Genomic DNA, 16,200 nt, shown 5'->3' with positions numbered 1-16,200 from the left:
TTGGTACATCTTTGCCCAAGGTCACAGAGCAAGTTCTGGGTGGTAACCGGCCGTCCCCACCCGGCATTCTCCCTTACTTTTCTACCAATCCCACGTTAGTTGTCCCTGCCTGCCAGGCCTCTATGGGAAGGAGGACCCCGAATGGGCTGGGACAGCCCCCCTCCCAGGCCCAGGGGCAAGTCAGTGAGCTGGTATTTTTTTTGGTGGTGGGGGGGCTCCCTAAGTGAGGGAACGGATGTCTGGGTCCCTCTTTCGAGGGTCACCAAACACGGTCCCCACCCGGCCCTTTCCCAAGCAGAGGAAAAATAAATAAAGGGGGAGGGTGTGGGGGAACCTGGCCTATGAGCCCCGAGGAGCCTCGGCGCCTCGCTTTGCCGAGACCGGAGGAAGGGGCTCAACCGGGAGGTGCTCACCACTGCGCTCCCCGTTGGAGCGTGGTCCTCATCAAGGCTCCGAGCTCGGACTTCTGGGTCTCCACATCCGGTCGCTCACAGCAGCCTCGGCCTTCCGCCATCTCGTCCGTCGCCCCGGCCCAGCCGGCCCGGACATCCGCCTCGCGCACAGCGTGCTTGTAGGGCCGCGCCCACGCACGCACGCACGCATGCGCACAGGACACACCCCACACCCACACCCACACCCCCCTCCCACCCACACACACACTGGCGCGCACGCATGCGTGCTCGTGCGCGCGCCGCCCAAGCCCCGCCGCACGCGCGCACGCGCGCACGCGCGCTAGCCGCCGTCGCCGCCGCCGCCGCCCTGTCGAGCCGTCCCCCGTCAGCCTCTTACCTTTCCTCTCCGCCGTCGCCGCCGCCATCCGCTGTGGAGCCCCGACGACCTGAAGAGAGATGGGTCAAGAGAAGCGGCCGCTGCAGGTTCTCCCCGTCTCCCCGTCGTTGTGTCCGTCCGGCCCCGCCGTTCTCTAGAGGTCTGGCAGCCATCCGCTCGGTCCCCTCAGACAACGCCATCCCGGCCGACGGGTCCTGGGGGCTTGAACTCGGGGACTGGGCGCTGTCCCCCGAGCTGCTTTTCCTCAAGGCCTAACGCTCTTACCCCTTGAGCCACGACTCCGCTGGTTTGGCCTTTGGCGTGGGGCGGGGGGAGCGGGTGTTCATTGGACGTGAAGAGCCTCACGGACGCTCCTGCCCAGGTTGGCTTCGAACCGCCATCCTCTGAACTGATCAGCCTCCTGAGGTAGCTGGAATGATAGGCAGACACCCACCGGTGCCCAGCTTCCTTCTGGCTTTTTTTTTTGGTCAGAGATGCATCAACCCACTGGGACCAGGGCTGGACGGGGGTGTTCAGTCTTTTGGCCCATGGCAGTTTTCTGTCAGGACCCCACCCCGTGGCCCTTGTCAGAGACGCCAGCATCCACTGAGAGGCTATGGCAGCCGGGGAGGGAGAGGTCCAATGTGCTCCACCTTGGGTGCCCAGGCATCTTCCTTTGTTCCTGGAACAAGATTCAATGCCCTAAAACACTTTTCCACTCCATGCTGAACCCCTAAAACATGACAGCCCTCCTGCTGAAAGGAAAAGTCAGCCCAGTATCAAGGGAGAGGTGGGCGGCTGTCATACATGAGACTATATTCACTTGTCTAGCAGTTACTGCCTCCAAAGAATACAGCTCATAAGCCAAGGCCCAGTGGCTCCTGCCTGTAATCCTTGCTACTCAGGAGGCTGAGATCTGAGGATTGCAGTTCAAAGCCAGCCCAGGCAGAAAAGTCCAGTTAGCCACTAAACAGCTGGAAGTGGAGCTGTGGTTAAAGTGGTAGAGTGCCAGCCTTGAGCAAGAAACAACAAAACTCCCAGGCCCTGAGTTCAAGCCCTAGTACCAGCACAAAACAAAAAAAAAAGGGGGGGGGGACAAATAAACCCTGTTTCCTGGAGTTGGGAGTGTGGCCCAGTGATAGAGTGCTTTTTTAGCATGTACAAGGACCTGTGTTTAATTACCAACATCCTTTACATCCGGCTTCCCAGAAAAGCCCAAGTTCCCTTTCTCTATTAACAGTCTAATAGGTCTTTTGCAAGACCTCCAAGTGTGTGGCAAGAACCATAAAGGGTGTGAACCAAAAGCTGTAAGAATGCCAGTCAACCCCAACTGTAAAAAGACACCTTTGATTCTAGTAACGTGGCCTTGAAAATGTTGGATGCACCCAGGCACAGGTGACTCATTACTGTAATCCTAGCTACTTGGGTGGCTGAGATCTGAGTATCTCAGTTCAAAGCTAGTCCAGGCAGGAAAATCCACAAGACTCTTATCTCTGATTAACTGGCAAAATGCTGGAAATAGAGGTATAGTTCAAGTGGTAAAGTTCCAACCTTGAATGAAAATGTTAAGGGAGGGCTGGGGATATAGCCTAGTGGCAAGAGTGCCTGCCTCATATACGCGAGGCCCTAGGTTCAATTCCCCAGCACCACATATACAGAAAACGGCCAGAAGCGGCGCTGTGGCTCAAGTGGCAGAGTGCTAGCCTTGAGCGGGAAGAAGCCAGGGACAGTGCTCAGGCCCTGAGTCCAAGGCCCAGGACTGGCCAAAAAAAAAAAAAAAAAAAAAGAAAATGTTAAGGGATGTGCCCAGACCTTGAGTTCAAGTCCCAGTGCACACACATACACATACACACACACGAGTCAGAACCATAGAGATGAGAGTATTTGTTACAGAAGCACTTCAGAGACTGGAGGAATCAGAACAGAATAGAATTTATAAAACATGCAGGACAGAATCAAAGAGAAGAATTTTAGCCAGATGAGCCAGGAGTAGCCTACTAAAAGAACCTAAGAGGATCTAAAGCCAGAGAAGAGGCCATTAATGGCAGGAAGACCTCGGAGGTTTTGGAGCAGAGACAAGAGTACCTTAGGGTACTTAACTAAACCCACAGAGATGGGGCTTGGGCATAGATCCATTAGGAATTTCTCACTGTTGCTTTTTACAGAGAAGGTAGGGGGAGGGGAGACGAATTACTTTCAGTGTTTGAAATCCATCCTAGAAAGCCTAGAAAAATAGGAAGAAATATGGGCTTCTCAAAACAGAATTTTTTTTTTTTTTTTTTTTTTTTTTTTTTTTTTTGCCAGTCGTGGGCCTTGGACTCAGGGCCTGAGCACTGTCCCTGGCTTCTTCCCGCTCAAGGCTAGCACTGTGCCACCTGAGCCACAGCGCCCCTTCTGGCCGTTTTCCATATATGTGGTGCTGGGGAATCGAACCCAGGGCTTCATGTATACGAGGCAAGCACTCTTGCCACTAGGCCATATTCCCAACCCCTCAAAACAGAATTTTTTTAATTTAATTTATTTATTAATTGAACACATTTTCTGACAAGGTGTGCAAAAAGGGTACAGTTACATAGTAGGGCAGTGTGTACATTTCTTGTGATATCTTATGCCCTGTTTTTCTATCCCTTCTCTAGGTCAGGTAGACATATATACAATATACAATGTATCAAGAATATAGGGCTGGGGATATAGCCTAGTGGCAAGAGTGCCTGCCTCGGATACACGAGGCCCTAGGTTCGATTCCCCAGCACCACATATACAGAAAACGGCCAGAAGCGGCGCTGTGGCTCAAGTGGCAGAGTGCTAGCCTTGAGCAGGAAGAAGCCAGGGACAGTGCTCAGGCCCTGAGTCCAAGGCCCAGGACTGCCAAAAAAAAAATAAAATAAAAAAATAAAGAATATATACAGGGGCTGGAGTTATGGCCTGGTGGCAAGAGAGCTCACCTTGTATACATGAAGCCCTGGGTTCAATTCCCCAGCACCACATATACAGAAAACAGCCAGAAGTAGTGCTGTGGCTCAAGTGGCAGAGTGCTAGCCTTGAGCAAAAAGAAGCCAGAGACAGTGCTCAGGCCCTGAGTCCAAGGCCCAGGACTGGCAAAAAAAAAAAAAAAAAAGAATATATACAGTAGCCACGTGGCCACGCCCAAGAAAGTTCACCTAGGGCTTTAAATGTAATGTCGATATTAGACAATATGTCGGCAGTAGTCTTATATGAACGTACATACATAGCTCTTGAGCTATTGTATTCCCCTGAGAGGTCAATTTTTGACCTTTATATGTTGAGTAATTGTTCAAAACAGAATTCTTGAAGTCAGGTTCAAAAGGTATATTCCACAGTCTTAAACTCAGGAAATGGAAGCCAGTACCATCTGCTCAAACTTGTTCCTCAGGTGCTGGTGGTGAAAGGGGAGCTGGCCAAGTGAAGGTAGGCTAGATCGTTTGAGAAGATACACTACTTTTATGTTGGCTTTGAGCTAATTGGTTTGTTTTTGTTTGTTTGGGTATTGAGGATTGAATCTAAGGCTTCCATCAAGCTCAGTGCTTTACCACTCAACACTGGTTTTGGATAATCAAAATTAGTTTATTCTCCCTGGAATGTCTATTTGGTTTGCATGGAAACAAACAAAAAACCCCACCTGCCTTGAGTTCTGGATGTAGCTGTGTGGTAGAGCTCAAGTGGGTTTGAGCTCTAGTATCTAAAAAATAAAAATAAAATAATAATTAATTAAAATTATCTTGAACTTGGAATGGTGGTATACATGTATAATCCCAGAAGTCTAAGACTGAGGCAGGAGGATTCTGAGTTCAAGGCTAGTCTAGGCTGCATACCAAGACTCTTGTCTCAAAAAAGGAAAAAAAAAGTAATTGCCTATGGCAATTAATCCCCTGCAGATCAGTGTAGCCTAATAGCATAGTGCTTGTCTATCAGGCTCAAGTTCATGAGTTCTATCCAACATGATAGGTCTCAATCCTGACATCCACTTCTATACAATTTTTCTTGTTTTGTTTTGTTTAGGAGATGGGGCCTCCATAGATAGCCCAGGCTGATTTTGAACTCATAATCCTCTAGCCTCAATCTCCCTCATTGAGTACTGGCATTACACAGTACTTGTGAAGATTCTATGAAATGGTTTTAAATGTTACCAAGTTCAAAACTTTTGCTCCTGTTATTTATGGAAAAAGAAAGTTGGTTACTAGAAGACATTTGTTCAGAACCTACACTAGAAGCTACTTCTCTCTTCCTTTTTTTTTTTCGCAGTGGGGGGTGGGAGTGAGGGTAGCAGTTTCTTTGATACCATTTATGGCAGTCTTAAGGAAGTAGGATGTGTCTTCAGCAATAGGGGACAAAACCTAATTCTAAAAGTGAAAAATTTTGAAAATGTAAGGCAGAAGCTTTTTGGTTTCAGTTCCTTAAAAAATTAATATTGCAAAATGCCAGGAGTTGCTGGGTGCCCATGGCTCACACCTGTAATGCTAGCGACTCAGGAGTCTGAGATCTGAGGCTGCAGTTCAAAGCCAACCCAGGCAGGAAAGTCTGTGAGCCCCGAGTTGAAGCCTAAGTACTGGAACCACAAAAACAAAAAAATTGAGGAGTGATTATACACATCTATAGTCTTGGCGGCTCGGTGCTTGATGGGCTTGGAAAGATGGCAGAATCACTTAAACCTTGTAGTTTGAAAACAAGCCTACATAACAGTAAGACCCCACTTCAAATGCTAGTTGGCTCATGCCTATAGGGAGGCTACATAGGGAGTTCAAGGCTTGCTACTCAGGAGGCTGATTCCAGAGAGTTGTAGTTTGAAGCCAGCCCATGCAGAAAAACCCCCAGAGACTCCTATCTCCAATGAACTAGCAAAGAACCAGAAGTGGAGAGATGGTTCAAGCGGGAGGAGTGCCAGCTTTGAGGGAGGAAGCCATACAAGACCATGAGGTCCTGACCTCAAGCCCCAGTACTACAAACAGTGGATATGGATATTTGCTTGTATGTTGTTTCCTGCTATTGTAGGAATGACCCAGGGACTTGATAGGAAATGACGAGAGTGACTCAACTCTGGAGACATATGGTCCCAGGGCTGTATTCTCTGTTAAGTAACCTAGAGAGAAATAGAGCCTTACCTGGGTGTCCAGGGCCTCCAGCTAGGGAGGGGTAGAGAGCTTGAGCCACCAGAACAGACAAGAAAACAGAAAGAGGGTTGCAGAGAAGGATCTGACTGAATGCTCACATGGTGCTTAATGGTTTAGTTAAGAACCCATAATATAGGGTTGGGAATGTGGCTTAGTGGTAGAGTGCTTGCCTAGCATGCATGAAGCCCTGGGTTCAATTCCTCAATACCACATAAACAGAAAAGGCCAGAAGTGGTGCTGTGGCTCAAGTGGTAGAGTGCTAGCCTTGAGCAAAGAAGCTCAGGGACAGTGTCCAGGCCCTGAGTTCAAGCCCCAGGACTTGGGGGGGGGGGGGGAATTCTTAATGTAGCTAGGCCCAGTGGCTCATGCCTGAAATCTTAGCATCCCAAGAGGGTGATATCTGAGGATCTCAGTTTGAAAGCCAGCCCAGGTTGGAAAATCCACGAGACTCTTATCTCTAATAAGCTACTCAGAAAAAAGCCAAAGTGGAGCTGTGGCTCAGTGGTATAACACTAGTCTTGAGCAAAAAGAAGCTAATAGACTGCACCCAGGCCCTGAATTCAAGCCCCATGATCAGCACAAAAGAAAACATAATATCTGGGTATGGGGACTTTAAGCTTTATTTATTTGGGCTGGGAATATAGCCTAGTGGTAGCGTGCTTGCCTCATATACATGAAGCCCTGGATTCAATTCCTCAGCACCACGTATATAGAAAAAGCCAGAAGTGGGCTGGGGATATGGCCTAGTGGCAAGAGTGCCTGCCTCATATACATGAGGCCCTGGGTTCGATTCCCCAGCACCACATATACAGAAAATGGCCAGAAGTGGCGCTGTGGCTCAAGTGGCAGAGTGCTAGCCTTGAGCAAAAAGAAGCCAGGGACAGTGCTCAGGCCGAGTCCAAGCCCCTGGACTGGCCAAAAAAAAAAAAAAACTAACTAGTGTATTTTAAGGGCTGGGGATATAGCCTAGTGGCAAGACTGCCTACCTCGGATATACAAGGCCCTAGGTTTGATTCCCCAGCACCACATATACAGAAAATGGCCAGAAGTGGCTATGTGGCTCAAGTGGCAGAGTGCTGGCCTTGAGCAAAAAGAAGCCAGGGACAGTGCTCAGGCCCTGAGTCCAAGGCCCAGGACTGGCCAAAAAAAAAAAAAAAAAAGGAAAAAGCCAGAAGTGGCGCTGTGGTTCAAGTAGTAGAATGCTAGCCTTGAGCAAAAAGAAGCCAGGGATAGTGCTCAGGCCCTGAGTCCACACCCCAGGACTGGCAAATTAAAAAAAAAAAAAAAAAAAAAAGCTTTATTTATTTCCAGATCATAGTTTTAGTGTAACCAGGAATTGAACTCAAGTCCTTTCACTAGCTAAACAAGTATTCTACCACTTTAGCCAGGCCCCAGCCCAATCATGAATTTTTTTCCCCTTGGCTTGTAACTCTAGCTTTTTTCCTGTTTGACTTGCTTTTCCCACTAGCATTCACAAAGCATACATGACAGCAGTCAATCTTTACCTGAACTGCCAGCCTCACACCTTGAGGTATGATTTCCTAATAAATAACATTTTACAAAACAACAAAAAGAAGCACATAGCAGTATTCATAAAAAGTAGACACCTGTTAATTGGAGGTGATAGCAAGAGGCAAACAGTTTTTTACACCTTCTTGCCCATCATTTTTTTTAACTGTGTGTGTGTGTGTGTGTGTGTGTGTGTGTGTGTGTGTCTCAGCCTGACCTGGAACTCAACAACCTTCTTGCCTTAGCTTCCTGTGTGCTAGGATTAGAGGTTTTCATACCACACCTGTTTCAAACTTGCTAGGCAGACATTCTACCATTTGACCTGTGCCTTTTTTGTTTGTTTTTAGTGCTGAGGTGTTGAATTTATTGGTTTTTTGTTGTTTTTCTTGCCAGTCCTGGGGCATGGACTCAGGGCCTAAGCACTGTCCCTGGCTTCTGTTTTTTCTCAAGGCTAGTACTCTACCTCTTGAGCCACAGCTCCACTTCCAGCTTTTTTTCTATATATGTGGTGCTGGGGAATCAAACCCAGGGCTTCATGTATATGAGGTGTTGAATTTAGAGTCTTGTACTTGCTACGACTTGAGTCATGCCTCCAGCCCTGATTTAGTTATTTTTCAGACTAGGTCTTGAGTCTTTGCCTGAGGCTGGCCTAGGACCCAAATCCTAAGGCCTCCTACATAAGGCCTCCTGTATAACTGTTATATAAGCATGCCATCCCATATCTGGCTTTTTTACCTGTGCCTCTTCACCTTTCTCAGGGGGTTACAAAAAAGTAAAAGGCCTTAGAAGTACGCTTAAAAAGAAGAAAAAAAGGGCTGGGGATATGGCCTAGTGGCAAGAGTGCTTGCCTCGTATACATGAGGCCCTGGGTTCGATTCCCCAGCACCACATATATAGAAAATGGCCAGAAGTGGCGCTGTGGCTCAGGTGGCAGAGTGCTAGCCTTGGGCAAAAGGAAGCCAGGGACAGTGCTCAGGCCCTGAGTCCAAGCCCCAGGACTGGCCAAAAAAAAAAAAAAAAGAACACTTAAAATTTGGCCTGGCAGCCAGGAGGTGGTGGCTCACACCTATAATTCTAGCTACTCAGGAGGCTGAGATCTGAGGATCACAGTTCAAAGCCAGCTGGGGCAAGAAAAAAGTCCATGAGACTCTTATCTGCAACTAACCACCAGAAAACTGGAAGTGGAGCTGTGATAGAGCACTAACTAGCCTTGAGCAAAACAAAAACAAAAACTCAGGGATAGCACCCAGGCCCTGAGTTCAAGCCTGAGACTGACAAAAAAAATTGGGGGGCGGAGGGGGCTGGGATGGTAGCACAGCCCTATAATCCCAGCACTCAGAAAACTGACAGGACAGAAAGTTTGAGACCATTCTGGGCCACATGTTAAGACCCTGGTTTTTGTTTTTGTTTTAAAAGTAAATGTCTCAGTGATTTAGGTTCATTTGTTTGCTATGCTAGGGATCTAACCCAGGGCCTTGTGCATGCTAGGTAAGCTTTCTACTACTGAGGTGATATCCCCTTTCTCCTCAGTGATTTCTAACCTCTGTTATACAAGGATTAGGTATCAGAGAACGAGATAGGCAAAACAGATCAAGTCTCACAGCAAGGAAGGTGGATTACTTTTCTTGTGCTGAGTAAGGAGTTGTACTGCTGAGGAGATTTCATTTTACCACTGCCACTGTCCCAAAACTCTTCCTTTTTTTTTGCTCAAGGCTGGTGCTGCACCACTTCTGGCATTTTAGTGATTCACTGGAGGTAGGAGTCTCAGTCTAAGCTGGCTTTGAATCATGATCCCCAGATTGTAACCTCCTGAGTAGCTAGGATTATAAGCATGAGCCAAGACTGCCAATCTCTTTTTTTTTTTTGGCCAGTCCTGGGCCTTGGACTCAGGGCCTGAGCACTGTCCCTGGCTTCTTCCCGCTCAAGGCTAGCACTCTGCCACTTGAGCCACAGCGCCGCTTCTGGCCGTTTTCTGTATATGTGGTGCTGGGGAATCGAACCTAGGGCCTTGTGTATCCGAGGCAGGCACTCTTGCCACTAGGCTATATCCCCAGCCCCCCATCTCTTGAGTATATCTTTAAGCCAGTATATTTTTACTGAATATTATCCAAAAGTTAAACTGGATATGAACTGGAGGCCTGGCTCAAGTGTAGAGTACTTACCTAGCAAGTAGAAAGCTCTGGGTTCAAACACCAACAAAATTAAGCTAAGCTAAGTGCTGGCAGCTCACACCTGTAATTAACTACTCAGGAGGTTGAGATCTGAGGCTAGCAGTTCAAAGCCAGCCAGGGCAGGAAAGAAAAGTATAAAACTCTTCTCTCCAATAACCACTAGAAGACTGGAAGTAGCGCTGTGGCTCAAAGTGATAGAGTGCTAGCCTTGAGCAAAAAAGTTCAGAGGAAGTACCCAGACCCTGAGTTCAGGCCCCACGACCACCACCACCAACAAAATATTAAACTAGATGTCATAGCACATGTCTGTAGTTCTAGCACTGGGTTCGTGTTTGTTGCAGGAGCTTGGATAGGTAGGGGCAGAGGAGGGAAGATCCAGAACTTAAGGCCAGCCTGGGCTATAGCAAGACTTGGTCTCAACAAATTAAAGTTTAAGCTGGGCTTTAGTGGCTCATGCCTGTATTCCTAGCTTTTTAAGAGGCTTAGATTTGAAGATTGTGGTTCAAAGCGAACCAGACAGGAAAGTCTGTCCATGAGACTCTTCTCTCCAACTAACTACCCAAAAGAACCAGAAATGGAGCTGTGACTCAAGTGTTAGAGCAATAGCCTTGAGCAAAAAAAAGCTCAGGGACAATGTCCATTCCCTGAATTCAAGCCCCAGGACTGGCACAGAAAAATAGAAAACATTTAAAGCCATTTATGGGGTTGAAGGCACAGCTCAGATGGGAGAGCATCAGCCAATGAGCAAAAGCAGCTCAGATGGGAGAGCATCAGCCAATGAGCAAAAGCATCAGATCCCAAGTTCTGATATAGGACAAAACAACCCCCCCACAACAGTCAATCAGGTCCGAAATGCTCCTCTGAAAATGAGCTGGCCTTAAATGGTGTTTGTGGAGCTACGTTGAGACATCAGGAAGAAGTCATTTGATGAGAGACTAATTGGGTAATAAGTGCCTGACCCAATTTTATCAGAGTTACTGTTTTAAAAAACAAATGCTAGGTTCAATCCAATCCCCAATCACACACACACACACACACACACACACACACACACACACACACACACACACAATTTGTGCTACAACTGCTACAAGGAAAGTTTCTGAACCCTATTGAGTAACAGTGGGGCCCCATCTCTTCCCCAACGTCTGTGGCCTAAATACTACTGCAAGTTCCCATCCTTTTTTTTTTTTTTTTAAACTTTATTTGCAAGTCCTGGGGCTTGGACTCAGGGCCTGGAGCACTGTCCGTCCCTGGCTTCTTTTTTTCTCAAGGCTAGCACTCTGCCACTTGAGCCAAGCGCCACTTCTGGCCGCTTTTTTTTTTTTTCTCCTATATATGTGGTGCTGAGGAATCGAACCTAGGGTTTTACGTATATGAGGCAAGCACTCTCACCACTAGGCCATATTCCCAGCCCTGCAAGTTCCCATCCTGTCAGCCATTTTACCAGCAGTCTAGCTCTTGGGCAGGCTGAATGTGATTCCTAGTCTGTTTTCTTTTTCTTCTTTTTTTCACTAGAACTGCTGATTCATGGGGTGGGGTAGGTGCAGGTCAGAGCAGAGCCTTGCAAAGTTGAATGATAAAACAGTATATGTGAGAGAGTGTGTGTGTGTGTGTATCCAGTTTCTGGGAGATTATTGATGTCCTAACTGGCTTTGTGCTGAGTGTTCCTCAAAAAGAGGGCTGGAAAAGACCTTTAGTTGAGAGAGCTTGAAGTCTGAGAAGGAATGTTCCCCATCCAGGGTCAACCACATTGGGAACGCAAAAAGTTCTCTCGCTTGCAGCTAAAGGCATAAAGGGAAGGAAAAAAAAAAAAAAAAAGGTCAAGGGTGTGGTATAATCCCAGCATTTAGGAGAAGAGGAAGAAGATGGAAAATTTGAGGCTAGCCTGAGAACCCAAGCTATACAGTGAGATTGTTTATCAAAAACAACAGAGCTAGGAGTGCAGCTTAGTGGTAAGAGTGCTTGCCCAGCATGCATGAAGCCCTGGGTTCGATTCCTCAGTACCACATACACAAAGCCAAAAGTGGCTCTGTGGGTCAAGTGGTAGAGTGCTAGCCTTGTGCAAAAAGAAGCCAGGGACAGTGCCCAGGCCCTGAGTTCAAGCTCCAGGACTGGCAAAAGAAGAAAGAAGAAGCTCAGGGACAGTGCCCAGGCCCTGAGTTCAAGCACCAGGACTAGCAAACAACAACAACAAAAAAAAAAACAGCCAAGCTGGGTACCAGTGGTTCACACTGTAATTCTAGTTACTTCAGAGGCTGAGATCTGAGGATTTTGGTTCAAAGCCAGCCCTGGCAGGAAGCCTGTGAGACTCTTACCTCTCATTACCAAAAAGACAGTGCTGGCCTTGAGCATAAAAGCTCAGGAACAGTGCCCAGACCCTGACTTCAAACCCTAGTACCTGCACAAAGAAGGAAGGAAGGAAGGAAGGAAGGAGGAAAGGAAGGCTAGCTAAGGTGCTGTGGCTATGTAGCTCATACCCATAATACTAGCTACTCAGGAAGCTGAGAACTGGAGGTTTATTAAAAGCCACCCCTGTTAGAAAAAAGAGTTCAAGGGCCTCGGTTCATACCTTGATATGGTTAAAAAAAAAAAAGTCTGGGACCAGAAGAGAAAGGGTGAGTCACCACTCAGCCTGTAGGGAAGACCTTTGAGTCAGTTTGGGAAGTCCTGGGTTTGTAACTTAACCACAGAACAGTTCAGGATGTACTGACACTGTACAGGAAAGGAGAGTTACCAGACTTCTCAGTCTAGCTGGAAGACCATTGAGAACCCTAGATCCCCCAGACCTTCCAATTCAGTAGCTATGGAATATAAATTCTCACATGTACCAGGGTGACTTGTAGCCACTGTAATTCAGTTCCCAGACTAGCATATGCTGCCTCCCAGAAATTTAGCTAACCTGGTGGGGCTGTCTCTGAGCTCTTTTGCTCAAGGCTAGTAGTCTACCTCTTTGAGCCACAGCTCCACTTCTGGTTTTCTGGTGGTTAATTGGACATGAGTCTTCCTGGACTTTCCTGCCTAGACTGGCTTTGTGCCACGATCCTCAGATGTCACTTAGGATTACAAGTGTGAGCCAATGGCACCCACCCTGCTTTTACCTGCTTATCTTCTTCTTGCTCCGACACAAGCTTGCTGAGACAAGCACTTTTCTCAGCTGATGTGTGTGTGTGTGCGTGTGTGCGTGCAAGCACGTGCTAAATCAAAGCCAAGCCTTTGAGAATAGTAGAGAAGTGCTCTATTACTGAGTTATATCCCTGGTCCCCGACTGAACAATGTTTATGAAATAGCCTTTTTCTTGGTTCCTTGAGTACATCATCCTTATTCTCCAGATGCCCTTCTCTGCCACCTGACCCAGGCTTGTGAATCCATAGGCCTTAAGCCATGCTTCTGTGATCTTTTTCCTTGCCAATCTCCCTAGGTAATTTCACTTTGCTTGAACTGGTAGTCTAGGACTGGTCCCTGAGTTTCTTTTGCTCAAGGCAAGCACTCTCCCACTTGAGCCACATCTCCACTTCCAGCTTTTTTGCAGGTTAATTGGAGATAAGTTTTACAGACTTTACTGCCCAGGCTGACTTTTAACCACAATTCTCAGATCTCAGCCTCCTGAGTAGCTAGTGTGAGCCACTGGCACCTGGCTCTCCTGAGCTTTTTGTACCTGCTCCAAGTGTTTCTCCATCTGGATGTCTCATACAACACATCTCAATATGACCACCCTCCCACGAACCCACTCCTTCTTTTGTCACATTGTCAATAATGCTATATCTGGGCTTGGGAATTTCACCCAGGTTATACAAGTTCAGACATAGGAAGGACCTTGGAGCCACCAGTTTGGGCACAAATATTGGATACCAGGCCTCTAGTCCACGCAGGACTGAGTAATTCTGCCAACCTTTCCTTTGGGTCCTTGTCTGCCCAAGCAAAAGCTACACTCAGGTGCTGCAGAGGTCCCTTCTGTGTGATAGAAAAGAGCTCTGGTCTGTCCTGAAAGATTATTGGCCACAGGATCAACTGATAAAAGGGGCAGGACCATAGCTGCAGCAACAGGTCTCTATGATAAACCCATAGCCTAGGCTTGAATACGCAGCTCTCTTAAGTCCTGAGTGTAGCTTAGCTAAGGCTGTATATGAGTGGCAAAAATAGATAAAAGCCCTGGATAGTAGTATGGGAAACTCATTGCACCAGACTGTGGCAGTGCAAAATGGACATGTGTGGGCTTAACACTTGAGGACCTAAATGTAAGCAGAGCCCATTTATTTTGCAAAGATCGTTATAGAGTCCAGCAAATTCTGAGGGGAGAGCACTAGTCTTGGGGTTAGACCTTCAATTCTTCCCTACTGCCTTTCTCTTTTTGGAATAATGATTGCGTTGTAACAAGACTCAGGATGACCCTGTAATATGTCCTAGGAAAAGGAGAAACTGAGGGATAAGGGGCAGACATGCCACAAAGGAAAGAAAGAGCACATCTCACAGGATATACACACAAGTTTAGTGATTCAGACTTTTGGGTTAAACTCCTGCTGTTATAATAAAATCAGAAGGGGGGAAATGACGGTACCTGACATGGACACTGGACAAACGCCGTTGTGTGATACCCAGCATTTTATTGGGGCGGAAAGGCAGAAAGGCAGGCCCCGCGCCAATCTGAGGGGATTTCCCCGGACATCGGGTGTTCCTCCATGAAGTTTAGAAGGAACACCTTCATGGATGAAATCCCCGCAGCGGGCGGCGAGGGTCGGCCCCGCGCGGGCAGGGGGGCGCGTCAGGCGGAGCCGGGGCCCTGGGTCAGCAGGGCCTCGATGTCGCGCTCGATGTCGATGGTGGGGAAGCGGCGGCTGTACCGCCGCACCGGCACGCCGTCGGGGCCCACCAGGAACTTCTCGAAGTTCCAGGCCACGTCGTTGCGGCACACGGGCGACCAGATGATCAGCTTGGGGTCGGTCATGAGCGCGGTGGGGTCGTCGCTGGGCGCCGGCAGGGCCCCCCGCAGGAAGGCGAAGAGGGGATGGGCCTTGGCGCCATTCACCTCGCACTTCTCGAAGAGCGTGAAGTTGGGCTCGAACCCGCCACCGGGTCGGACGTACTTGAGGGTATTTAGAATCTCTTCGTTCTCAGCGTTCTCCTACGGGAGGGAGGGAGAGAAGGGCGGCTAGCTAGGGCTGGGGGCCGCGCGTGGAGGGGGGACCCCTATAACCACAAACAAGGGGCATGTTTTGTTTTTTAATGTTTTCCCTCCGATGAGTCACCGGGACGGTTCCCTCTTTGCACAATCGCCAGGGCGGGCCAGAATTCCAGCGGCCGGGAAGCGAGGGCGGCCCGCCCCCCCACCCCCGCCCCACGCACACCCGCTCCCCGGCCCCGCACACCTGGTGTCCAAACTGGTTGCACGGGAAGCCCAGGACGACCAGGCCGCGGGGCCCGAGCCGCCGCTGCAGCTCGTTCATCTGGGTGTAGTCCCGGACCGTGGTGCCTCAGAGCGACGCCACGTTCTCGATGAGCAGCACCTTGCCCCGCAGGGAGCCCAGGCACAGGGGCTCCCCGCCGCCCAGCGGGCGCGCCGAGAAGTTGTACACGGTGGACGAGGCGGCGGCGGAGGCCGCGGCCCGGGCGGCGCACATGGCGAACGGCGTCTGCAAAGCGCGGCGGAAGATCTAGAGCCGAATCCGCCGACGGCGGGCCGGGCGACGCCTCCTTTTAACTGGTCGGCGGGGCGGTCACGTGGCCCGCGGCCTTCCGGCCTCAGCCCGCTGCGCGCCCCCGAGGTCCTGCTCCGCCCCCAGCCGGGAGACCGCAGGGCAGGCCGGTGCGTCGGGCGGGCCTCTGGCTCTCCCCACGCTGGGTGGAGCGGAGGGCGCGTCGGGTCCGGTCGGGCCCAGGCAACCCAGGGCGGGTCCGGCGGCAGCCACCAGGGTTCCCCCGCCGAAGGCCTGCGCGCTCTGGGCTCCATTTGCTCCAAGGCTTCCTAATTAGGCGGCGGCCCGGCCCGGCCCGGGAGAACAGCCGTTGGCTTCGGCAACAGCCGGAAGCCGCTCGCAAACAGACGGCCCGGCGGGGCTCCCCTCGGCCGCGACTGTGATTCCGGGAAGGGCCGACCGCAGTAGGTACCACACCCGCCGCATTAAGGGCGGTAGTCAGCCTCTGGTCTCGACCTGTTTCGTTTTGGTCGGTCGTGGGGCTTGAACTCAGGGCCTGGGCTACCACTTGAGCCACTTCCGGTCTCCTGGTGGCTCCTTGGAGCTAAGTTTCATGGACTTTCTTGTCCGGGCGGGCTTTGAAACCGGATCCTCAGAAGTGAGCCACTGAGCTAATCCTCAGATTACAGGCCTGTGCTACAGGTGTCTGCCTTACCCCTTTCAGCACCTTTCTAGAACAGACTTTTTTTTTTTTTTAAATAACACAGGGCCAGAGGCCCTGCTCCAGCTTTCTGGGGTGAAGCCCGGCAGCTGGCCGTAGACATTCAGCCTTGCTGACCAGATTGCATTCCCACCCACTTCCGTATTGTTGGAAGGAGCCAGGTTAGTCCTGGATGGAGGGGGTGGGGGTGTGAACCAACCACGACCAGGTTGGTACTCTACACCCTTCTCTCCAAGGTGAACTAGGTCCGCTGGGCTGAGTCCTTCCAT

At 49.6% G+C, this 16,200-nt stretch overlaps 2 protein-coding genes across 3 annotated transcripts in view; both read right to left on the bottom strand.

Annotated features, from left to right (window-relative positions):
- Window positions 1-596, bottom strand: part of Usp4 (ubiquitin specific peptidase 4) — a 29,771-nt gene extending 29,175 nt beyond the window's left edge. For both annotated transcript variants that reach the window (XM_048334808.1, XM_048334809.1), the window contains exon 1: window positions 414-596. In XM_048334808.1, coding sequence (XP_048190765.1) covers window positions 414-514 — 101 coding nt within the window. In that variant the 5' untranslated portion in view covers window positions 515-596. The remainder of the gene's footprint in view (window positions 1-413) is intronic.
- A 13,736-nt stretch (window positions 597-14,332) lies between these two features.
- Window positions 14,333-15,245, bottom strand: Gpx1 (glutathione peroxidase 1). The gene is made up of 2 exons (XM_048334864.1): window positions 14,944-15,245; window positions 14,333-14,699 (listed from the first exon to the last, which is right to left on the bottom strand). Exons 1-2 carry the CDS (start codon window positions 15,193-15,195, stop codon window positions 14,340-14,342), a joined length of 612 nt encoding a protein of 203 aa, XP_048190821.1. The 5' UTR covers window positions 15,196-15,245; the 3' UTR covers window positions 14,333-14,339.
- Window positions 15,246-16,200: the final 955 nt, after the last annotated feature.

This window comes from Perognathus longimembris, chromosome 26, assembly GCF_023159225.1.
Source record: "Perognathus longimembris pacificus isolate PPM17 chromosome 26, ASM2315922v1, whole genome shotgun sequence".
Taxonomy (NCBI): Eukaryota; Metazoa; Chordata; class Mammalia; order Rodentia; family Heteromyidae; genus Perognathus; species Perognathus longimembris.
This window is presented reverse-complemented; position numbering and strand designations above follow the sequence as displayed.